At 38.9% G+C, this 11,633-nt stretch overlaps 1 protein-coding gene across 1 annotated transcript in view; it reads left to right on the plus strand.

The window, feature by feature from the left end:
- The window catches only part of LOC140235257 (cGMP-dependent 3',5'-cyclic phosphodiesterase-like), a 254,211-nt gene extending 243,159 nt beyond the window's left edge, over window positions 1–11,052 (plus strand). Inside the window, 11 exon segments of the mRNA XM_072315290.1 lie at window positions 494–532; window positions 1,019–1,092; window positions 1,674–1,751; window positions 2,356–2,478; window positions 3,606–3,799; window positions 5,421–5,508; window positions 6,524–6,646; window positions 7,333–7,432; window positions 8,322–8,434; window positions 9,517–9,662; window positions 10,316–11,052. Coding sequence (XP_072171391.1) covers window positions 494–532; window positions 1,019–1,092; window positions 1,674–1,751; window positions 2,356–2,478; window positions 3,606–3,799; window positions 5,421–5,508; window positions 6,524–6,646; window positions 7,333–7,432; window positions 8,322–8,434; window positions 9,517–9,662; window positions 10,316–10,607 — 1,370 coding nt within the window. The 3' untranslated portion in view covers window positions 10,608–11,052.
- Window positions 11,053–11,633: the final 581 nt, after the last annotated feature.

Genomic DNA, 11,633 nt, shown 5'->3' on the forward strand with positions numbered 1-11,633 from the left:
TTTTTGGAGCATGACTCCAAAGCTCACTAGGGCATCACTCTTTTTAAATGCATTGGGTGGATTAAAGAAAATCATACACAACTCTCAGTTCTATTTGCAAGGAAGAGCAATATTGACTTCGGCAAAGGTTCATGATGGATGTTGTTTGTGAAGTACGGTTTGATGGTATATTTGCAATTCATCATTTGCAGCTGAGACTGAATTACAGATGATTTTACAGCTCATGGTGAAGTACGGTATTAAATGTAGGTGGTTAATGGAAAATGAGCGCACATACATAACTGCACATATACATGATATGAGCGTGCATGTAGTTAGAATGTTAAGTGTTACATTTTGAAAGTTGTGAAGCTCCACTAAAGAGAGTACTTGTTGAGTGATGATCACATGAAGTAATAGAGTCAATGCTGTGTGTGGAGTTCTTCACCCATGCCATGTATCCAAGTTTAAAGGTAGAAATATATTAACAATCTGCTTATTTCTTTCTCCACAGCTGTGGTAGGAATTGCTGAACTATGCAATAAGATCAATGGTAAGTCTGAGAAAATTTGTATCGAATTATTCTACTTATAGATCCAGAGACAGAAAGTACAACTTTCTCTCTCTTTTTTTTTCCTGTGTCTGTGTCATTGCATGTGTGATAACATAGTAGACAGAAAGAACTTTCAAGACCGTTCTTCCGTGTGAATATATTTGAATATTTCTGTACTTCTATATGAATATGTTTCAGTGTTTGTGTACTTTTATAAAATATATTTCAATCTGTTCTGTTCGTCCAAGTAAATATATTTCTGTATGTTTATGTGTTTCCATATGAATATATTTCAATATGTTTCTGCTCATCCATATGAATATATTTCTATATGTATCTATACATCCATATGAATATATTTCTATATGTTTCTATACATCCATATGAATACGTACATTTCTATATGTTTCTATACCTCCATTTAAATATATTTCTGTATGTTTCCTCTTGCTGATATATTGTCTTTCTGATTGTCTGTCTATGTAGGTTTGTTCTTCACCAAACATGATGAGGATGTGGCATCTGCTTTCTCCATCTACTGTGGTATCAGCATTGTACATGTGAGTCAAAGCTTTGTGTTATCACCTGAACACACACCACATGTAGTCACTATGAACACTAGAGGGCAGTATTTGCTCTCTCTCTGTCAAATACTATCTTGTTCAAGGTTTGACTGGTCACAAGTTTTGAATATGTGACATTATTAATCAAGAACAGATAGACAGTATTGTCTTAGTCCACAGGATGTAAGTGTGAATGGATCAAACAAAATAAAGAAAATTTTGTTTGTACTGTGTTTGTTTATTTGTTTGTTTTCTCAGGCAGAAAATGAAAGAAAAAAACTTTTCTAGTAAATTTGTCATGCAGAAGCAAACGCCATCCATTTCATGATTGGAAATATGTTTTAACAGTAGTAGAGTAAGCAGCAATTGTCACATATCAAATTAGAAGGTCTTGTGTTTATAGTTTAGGTAATGGGCCATTAGTTGGCTGTTTTTCCTTAAAACTATTCAAGTTTCATGAATATGTAAATCAAGTCTGTTTGATGTTTGTTAGTGTAACTGATCTAAGTCCTATACCACACAAGAAATTACTTTTTCTATTTCAACATTCTCTTTCTTTTGGTCATCACCTCCCACAGAGTTTGTTATATAAGAAGATGAAGGACGCTCAGTATCGCAGCACATTGGCAAACGAACTGATGATGTACCACATGAAGGTAAGACATTTCGTCTCTTCATTCGTGTCACATTATACACATATATTTACTTTCTATCCCTAAACCCTTTTCTTCTCAGGGACTTGGACAGTGTTTACAGTGCCATGAGTTTGTCTGTGCTAATTTGCACTCAAAGCACACAATGGATTGACACTACAAAGCTGTTTTGAGCATCTAAACTGCCCACCTATGCATGTAGTTTCCCCTTAGTTTTCTTACTGAGTCATAAAGTAGTCATTAGTCTCTCTAAAGAATATGAAGTGAGCTATGTTACTGATCAGTGAGATTCTCATTCATATATATATATATATATATATGTAACTTTCTCCCACATATTTCATCTGTGTTCTATGCATAGTATCAATTCTCTGTCTTCTTGTAGATATGCTCCTGATCATAACACCCACTGGTAAACCATACATATTTTGAAGTTACTGCAACTTGAGTGGGCAAAATTTATTTGAACATGTTCTGAGTGTAACAAAAGAGTTTCTGAGGAACTTCACATCAAATTTCTAATATCTTAAAGAGACGTAGTGAAAGTTATCTTTAGTAATAGTTCATGTTTATTTGTTTGTATGTGTGTGTTTGTCTGTTTGTCTAGGTGGCTGAGGATGAAACAGAGAATGTGGTTAGTAAAAGTGTCCCGAGTGTCTCAGAGTTCAACCCCAGGATGGCAAACTTCACCTTTTCTCCTCGCTGTATCCCTGATGGTGAGACGATCAAGGTGAGAGCCAAGAAGATTTAACCCTTTCTCTACCAGAGACTTTTTGGACTGTGTTTATAATGCTGTGAGGTTTTCTGTGCCAATTCACGCTCAAACACACACAGGGCTTATTATATTGGTTGTTATAGGTAGGTGGCCGCTATAAACAGGGCCTTATAACATAGTTTTTTTCTCTTAGGAGGATTGCTTTCAGTGGCCGTATACGGCAGGTGGCCGCTAAGGCAGGTTTGACTGTATGTAATAGAATTTTCTTGCCATACCCCATTGTGATGGACAGGTACAGGTATTATTATGTTTTTTGAAAACAAACATTTACCACAATGACCTAGATTATGAATGCTTGACACCAAAGGCTATGAGTTATACTGATACGATAACCACTGATTCAGCTGAGGTTAAGGAGTATAGAAGTATAGGAGCAAAATATCAAGGATCATGTGGAAAGTCTCTGAATGACAATGATATGCACCTTCCTTGAGTAGTATTGCAGTGTTTTGTATATGTCATTACTGTAAATATGTTTAACTGTTTTCATTAAATTCACACTGTAAATCTGCATTTGTATGTATCAGGTAAGAAATATTGCTTGAAAATCTGATAAAAGTGAAAAAGATGAGAGATGCATACACCACTATCTGTAGAATACACTGTAATCAGCAATTGAACAACTTTTATCTTAACCCATCCTCTTCAACTGCCCAATTTATCCCCATCCCTCACCAATCCCCATATCCTACCCACTCCTGTCCACTCCCCTGTCAATCAATCACCCCATCCAACCATACCCCCCCCCCCGCATCAATGTCCTGATCAAATCCCATCCATCCATGTTTATCAAACCCTCACCCCCCCCCCCCCCCCCCCCGTCCCTATGACCTCCCAATCTTACCCCAACCCCGTCCTCTTCCGTGTCAATTGATCAACCTTCCCCCATCAATGTCCTGATAAAATTACATCCTTGTTGATTAAACCTCCACCACCATCCCTCCAACCTCCCAATCTTACCCCACCCCTGTCCACTCCCCTGCCGACTGATCCCCCCTCCTCCCTCCTATCAATGTCCTGACCCAATACCATGCTTGTTAATCAAACCCCTAACCGTCACCTTCCCAACCTTCCCCTTCCAGGCATGCCTGAGTATGTTTGAAGACATGGGCATGGTCAATAGGTGGCGTATCAACCGGTCAACCCTGGCCAAGTTCATCATGATGGTCAAGCGGGGCTACCGGGACCCACCCTACCACAACTGGTACCACGCCTTCACCGTTGGCCACTTCTGCTACCTGCTCTACAAAAACCTGAACCAACTCAATGCCCTCAGGTATAGCCAATGACTTTCGACCTTTTACCTCTCATGGTACATTATGTGATCTTTATTCTTTTAAATAGGAATATGAAATGGTAGGATTTCAATTAATATCGGCATGAACTGTCAAGAAAAATAAATGGATGGATGTTTATTTATGTGATGTTTCTCTACATTCTTTTTACCTCACTGGAAATTATCTGATATCAGTCATGAATATATCCACAGTGGAAACTCAACATTCCTTGCACACATCATCACTGTGAGAATTTATTTTCAAAGATGAATAATTTCCCTCCCAACTTCTTTAGTGAAAAAAACATATATGCAAAGTGCAATTATATTCACACTACTTGGCATGGTTAGTATGTTTTATTTTTGGTTATTTCTTTTTACAATATGTTTTCATATCAAATGAAAAGCTGCAGTTTATCCTCTTCTATTGCTTTCCAATCTAAGCCAATGCATAGTAATTCCGAGCTATTACGAGTCTGACCGTATTCCACCACCTTAACATTTGTGACCCGCTACAACAAAATGGTCCTAAAGTCGGGTGAGGCTGATTATTTGAAAATTGCATGACACAATTCCCTAAACTTTCTGCTTTAAATTGATGTATAACGCATTTTATAAAAATAATCGGCTGTGGAGATATCGATGTTTAAAAGAGAGCATGTCGAGACGTCTGGGAAATCACTGTTTCGAGAAAAGCGCCCTAAAAGATCTCCTTGCGACGCAATCACAATCAAGGGACACGCGAGTCAGTATTCACCTCCGGACAATAGAAGGTAAGCCCTAGCAACCCCCGAAATGCTCATTCAAACACAGCGTCGGCGGTCTCCTCACCGACCAATCAGTGACCAGGATGCCAGGAGAAGCGGCTGGGCATAGCGCACCCTGCCAGCACGCACTAGTCGACTAGGCAGTGTGCGAGCTTCACGCTTCGGTTAGCGGCAAGCAGCGAACTGACCAATGAGATCGCTCTGGTCGTTGTTAGGGGCGGAGCCTATCTGTGGCGCTCAATCCAAATGTTCGAACCCGTTTCTGCTACGTTGAAACGCCAAAAAACATGGCCCAGAAAAACGCATTTTTTTGGTCTTTCCTTTCATCATTTTGCTTCAAAATTTCGACAGACGATAGAAGACATGTCAGACTCTAATAATATGTCAAATTCAGAAAATTGTAAGTTTTGACCAATTTTGATGCTCTGACTTCAAACTCGATTTTCACGGCTAGTTGACCGTGCGCGACTTTAGGACCATTTTGTTGTAGCGGGTCACATTTACTTTAAGCCTTGACAACAAGCTTTGAGTTTTTACAGTGTTGTATGTACTGGCATATTTGTAGAGATCAGTTACTGTAAAAGTGGAAATTTTCGCGGTGTTGAAATTTTCGTGCATTTCGCGCAGCCAGACACTAACGCGAAAATAAAAGCATGCAAATGTTTTTGCTTGTCGTACGTTCCTGTCCTTGGTGTCTAGGTTCCGCGGAATTAAAAACACGCGAAACCCTTCTTACCCGGCCAAGCGCGCAAAATTACTCGCGCGAAAATATTCACTTTTACAGTAGTACTCACTGAGATATGACTGTGTGTTCACTAATCTATCCCCTTGGTTTCTCCCTCTCTTTCTGACAGTGATCTGGAAACATTTGCTCTGTTTGTGGCGTGTTTGTGCCATGACCTGGATCACAGAGGGACGAACAACAGCTTCCAAGTCCACTCAGTAAGACTAAATCTAGATTTTTTATGGCTCTACATCGACGCTTCCAGATGCATTGTTTGCTACTTGTTTTGTGTGTTGTCTATTATTATCTTTGCAGAATTGATTTGAGTTTTCCAAGAACAGCATGAAATTGGAATTGTCATACTTTACACATGCTTGGTCACTGAAAACATCTTTCTGCACTGGAACCTTTTATCAACAAATCAGTAAACTTTGATTGAATTGTAAATTTTTAGTCATTGTTGCCACACCAATAGATTAAGATTAATGTTAGTTGCAGCGAAGTGCAAGCCACTATTAAAGTCACAAGATGTAGTTTTGCAACTCTGACCTTTATAGAACAACTTCAAAAAAAAAAAAAAAAAAATCTGAATCTTATGAGAATGAAATAAAAACAGTCTGTAGTCTGTGCATCCTTTAGGTAGATAACTTCTTCTTTATTCCAGCAATGTAGTACTGACATAATTTTTTATATCAGTCAAGCATAATTTTCCTGATGATTGATATACAGAAAATGTGTTCCCTAAAACCTTTTATCTGGTTGCAAGGATGCAAGGAATTTCCACAGCCAACTATATTTGAAGGGGTGGAAGCAATATAGTGCTAACCCACACAATAGTCATTTTGAGATAATCGCTGTTGAATGTTTGGAAAGTCCATACATTGTACATTAATAAAACATGAATACAGGCATTTTACCATCTTACTGGTTGAATTCAAATATGATATTTTCACAGAGGTTAGAGTGAAGGATAAGGATTATGAAAATGCATGTAACTCAATTTTGACAAAAGTGCACTATATTGCACCGACCCCTTCATTTGTGTGCTATGAAAACCTTAGGTCTCCTCTATCATTCTAATGTTTTCTTAGACTGAAATTATATTTCATTGCTCTTGTATCTGCAAAATGGTCAGTATTGGTTGTATACAAGAAAACCTGCCACTATTGAATCAATTAACAAATTGAATTGGACTACATTTTGGTAACCGTTGTATTTCCACAACTTTTCCAGCAATCAGTGCTTGCCGCCCTCTACAGTTCAGAAGGCTCCGTCATGGAGAGGCATCATTTCGCTCAGGCCATGTGCATCCTCAACACAGAAGGATGTAACATCTTTGAGAACCTGAACAGAGAGGTGAGAAAGACGTCCTCGTCAAGTTGATATCTTGACCGGTGTTTTGCTCCACTATTTGAATTTGACCTTGAATGCAATTTGAAGGCCTATTTTTCTATGTCATTCGGTCTGCGCTGTACATTGTTACATGTGTGTGGCCCTTGTGAGCCGCGTACTAGGCCCAGGAGAGGAGAGTGTCTTGAATGTTTTAATGTATGTACTGAGTGTGGAAAGCTTCTCGGGTATAAGAGATTTTAGGGTACCCAGATCTTATTGATTACATATAAAGTAACAAAAAAGAAAAGAAGAAGAAGAAAAAAAAACTTATTAAAAAAAAAATGCAGTAAAAAGAAAGTGATCATTGTTGCTATGTGTTTTATCAAGATTATTATCTTCAATACTATTCCTTCTTCTGTTTGTGTAATTTTTTCACCTTTTTCCTTGTATTGTTGTTTATCATGATTATCGTTGTTATCACCATTATTACCATCATTATCAGTATTACGTGTAGTAGTGGTGGTGGTGGTAGTAGTAGTAGTAGTAGTAGTAGTAGTAGTAGTAGTAATAGTAGTAGTAGTAGAAGTAGCAGCAGCAGCAACATTAGTAGTAGTAGTAGTAGTAGTACTAGTAGTAGTAGTGGTAGTAATAGTAGTAGGAGTTAATCACCATCATCATCATTTTGCTGTTTCAATTTTGCACTGATACAGGATTACCAGAAGGCACTGGACCTGGTGCAGGACAACATCCTAGCAACAGATGTAGCCCAGCATCTCCGCATCCACAAAGACTTGGAGCAGATGGCCAAGGGTAAGTACCTTGCCTCATGGTAGTCTCGCTCCCAGACTTCCATGGGTCAGGGGTCAATTAACCTGTTGAGGATGGTTTGATTTTGCTACAACACGCAATTCCCATAGACACCTGCCCGAGTATACTCGGGACTCGTCCTCAACGGGTTAAAACCACATTTGTTTACCTATTCCTATTCAGTGAGAACATCTTGTAAAAGCATTTTATTTTGTACCAGTGGGAAAAAGGTTTATGGCATATATCTCGCATCTTGCTCAGGGAATATGTTTTATTTTCATGTTTGTTCTTTTTCTTTAAATGTGGCATTTTGATGATGATGCAGAGATACGTGTACAAATTGTAATCGTGAAAATAGTCTTGATACAATGCCTTTCCATGTCATTGAGGTGGTCAAAGCAAGGCTCCTACTGGAAGTGGAATAAACGTCAGTCATTTATTCAGAATTTGTTACATACTCTACCATGGTACATGTAGACCTCAAAATCTTTCAGATTCAAGTCTTGAATTGAGAGTAATATGCCTCAATCATTGAGAGTGAATTATTTGTTCACTTGAGCTGTGTAATATGCATGTTATGGAGTGTTCAGAAGTTGCATCAAAGTTGATTTGAGTGTGAGTGTAGACACAAACCTTTATCAATTTTAAACTTTACATATATACAATACTTATCAATCATCAAAATTTCAATGACTTGGAGCACTGAAAAAAAAAGAGAGAAGAAGAGATACGTATGTAAAGAAAATATTCATGGCTTTTTAGAATGGAATAAAAAAAACTAAGCTATTCTGTTTTATTGTCATGGCCCACATTAAAGAGTAATGGCATTGTATAGTTGTTTAGTTGGGAATGTGTGTTCTTACTTGTTATTCCATTGCTTGTGTTCTTTCAGATGGCTATGATGTGAACAACCCCAAGCACCACAAGCTTCTAATGTGTATGTTCATGACGTGCTCCGACCTCTCGGACCAGACCAAGAACTGGTCCACCACCAAGAAGATCGCCGTGAGTACCTGGTCATTTCATCTGTACCAACCTCATTCTCTCAGAAAGTTTTGAAGTAGATGTGGTGGATGGACTCACTGTCGGGGCATTCAAGCAGCATCATTAACCTAAAGTGGACTCTTTTGCCACATTTAACAAATCTGTAGTGCTTTCTACTATGAGTGAGGCTGATATATGGAAGCAAACTGTAAATGAATAGGCCTTACCTAATCCCTTTTGTCTGTATTTTGTCATGACATTTCTGTTGAACTACGCCATATGATACACTTGATTGGGCTGTCCGACCTATAATGATATTAATTTTTAAGGGGGTTACTTGACTAGTGAAAGAAAAAAATCTTGACAACACTAACTGTTTTGGTCTATGAAGGATTAAAGATATCAAATTAGATTTCTGTGGCATAATTTCCAGTTGTTAATTGTCTGCCTTCTTGTCTGAATATCATACAGTGTACATTTGACTTGTGGTGATGTTTATGACCCAGCACAGCAAAGAAACCAACAAGTTGTAGCAGTTATTTCGACATAAATAGCTGCATATCATGATTTAACTTGAGTGGATTGTTCAAGGCATTTCATGAATGAAAAGTTATTGCTTCACTACCTGTGACAAATTTTTCGACTCCGAGGCAGAAGTGAGCTATAAGTTTATATTTCATTTTTGTTTTTGTCTTTTAGTATCTGAAAGCAATTGAACATAATTTTACTTTTGCTTTCTGTTCATCATTAAAAGTTTGGGTCCAGTTTCAATTATTTGTATACTCTGTTGAACAAAAAAAAATGAACATAAGGTTTGAATTGTATTAAATCGTTACATTATGTGTTACACTTACAAAGATAACAGTAAAAAGAGCAGGTGCATGTATAACTGTTGTGATGGTGTATACTATATGCTACTATTTTCATAAACAGAATTTTTCACGAATGAGGTCACAGACATTTTCGCAAAATGTTGTTTTCGCGAATTGACACAGATAGAGGCCTTCATAAGCCCACTATTACCATAGCGCATGGTGATACAGTAGTTTAGATATTGCCAGATGTGATAATCTTCCATCCCTGGGTATATTTCTCTCTCACAGGAGCTGATCTACCATGAATTCTTTAGTCAGGGAGACCTAGAGAAAGCCATGGGGCTGGAGACCCCAGAGATGTTTGACCGGGAGAAGGCCTGCATCCCAGAGCTCCAGATTGGCTTTGTGGACCACATCGTCATGCCTCTATACAGGTTAGCCCTCTGGACTCCTACAATACCATGAAACATCTCAAAATTCAAATATTCTCTGTTTTGGAGAGGTCCCTTTTCCATATCCTAGTCCAGCATAAATCTGGATACTTTGAAAAGTTGTGTGATTTTTGTTTTGTTTTGTTTTGTTTTTTCTTTCAACAGGTATAGACATGTATGCATGTATATATATTTCTTTCTTCTTGCATGCAGGAGTAGATAGATACTGTATGCTTTTGATGATATGATTTCAAAATTGAAGGGTCAGAGGTCACCTTCCTGCACCTAGTCTAATGATGATAAATGAGTGTCTGCTGGTGATAAGGCCAAATGATTTTCAACAGAAACATAGCAGTAAACTAAGGCTGTATGCCAGCACAACCAAATCATGGTTTTTCCAACCCAGCAAATCACCTGTTTAACTATCACACATAATCATGTATGGGACTGTGCAATATGCCAAGGAGCAGCTTGACATCTTCCAATGAAATACAGGGTAGATTTTGATTTAGATGGACCAGAGTAGACCATGAAGTCTGCTTGTATCTTGATGTTAGATTTCAGTGTTATATAGTTAGCTGTTTGGGAAAGAGAAACCAATGGCTGATACTAATAAATTGTTTTGTGGCATCTTGGTTCCTGTTCCCCCTTCGCAGGGTCCTGGCCCAGGTCTTTCCTGAGGCAAAGGTGCTGGTTGATGCTGTGGAGAGTAACCGGAGGATGTGGCACAAGCTGCGAGATGAGACCAAGGCCCGGCGGCTCAGCAGCACCAACTCCCTCGACTTCTTCCAGATCCAGTTCAAGAGCGAGATGAACGGACAGGAACTTACTGAGGAGGAGGAGAACCAGCTAGCAAGTTGCCGAGAAGAGGAGGAGGAGGAGGAGGGGGATGCGTCGCCGGGGGCAACGGAAGATGGCAAGCGAGACCACAATGACAACCACAATTGAGAATAGATTGTCATCACCGCAGAGGTTGACAAACTGTGAACTCTCAAAAGATTTAGTTGTTTGTTTTTTTCCGTCAAACTTTGTGCACCTCAAGATTTTTCGGAGGTCGGACACTCCTGTCAGTTTGACATCCACAAGTCCTGCAGCCTGTACTTGTCCGTGATGCTCAGGCGATGACCGAGTCTGGAGATCTTAATAGATGGAAAACTTCTAGAGTGCTGTAGGAAGAGCAACACGAGATGGAATCCCACTAGTTGATTTGTGAAGAGGTCGCCCAAAATGTGACAGATCGTAAGAAGCGCGTAGAGAAATGTTTTAAAAGGTGGTGCTTTTGATCAAGGATTCCTGCCAGAAATGCGGCCGAGCCCTGTGGAATATTGGACGAGGACAGGTAGTGGAGGATTCCAAACCACTCTGCTGGAATAGTAAGAAAAAGGCTTAACCCACTCTTTGCCTACTTCAGATGGAGCCATGCGCTAAATGTGGTTAGTGTTGGGGGAAAGTCAGAAGCAGTCATTTGGTGAAGACTTCCACTGAGATGTCTTGGCAATAGAAAGTGACATGTTTGATATGGATTTAGAAATGCAGCCATTGGTATTCCCTTCACCTCTGAGTGCACTCCTACTAGAAATGCAGTATATGAAACAGTAAGAGCCGATTTATATTGTTCAAGCACTTGATTTTGAATATGTTTTTTGTTCCCATATTGTGTAGTGACAATGGTTTCAGCCAAGAAACAGCAGAAGATCACTGCATGGAGAGCTTGATATGGTATAACCGCAGAGTATATGATGTGCTGAGACATTTACGTGAACATTCAAACTTGAAATACAGTTATAAAAGTGTGTGTGTAGTTTTTATATAAGTGCTGTTTTGTCTCTTGGGTAGTGACAAACGTGTATGTTGTCATGTGGACGTATGGTTATTAACTGAATACTCTGGTAACTTAGCAGAAAATGGCTGTGATCACGCAAAAAGAGTCGCTTTTTGAGCAAGAGTAATGTCAAGGACAAATTCATGAGAACA

This window comes from Diadema setosum, chromosome 11 (assembly GCF_964275005.1).
Source record: "Diadema setosum chromosome 11, eeDiaSeto1, whole genome shotgun sequence".
NCBI classification, from domain to species: Eukaryota; Metazoa; Echinodermata; class Echinoidea; order Diadematoida; family Diadematidae; genus Diadema; species Diadema setosum.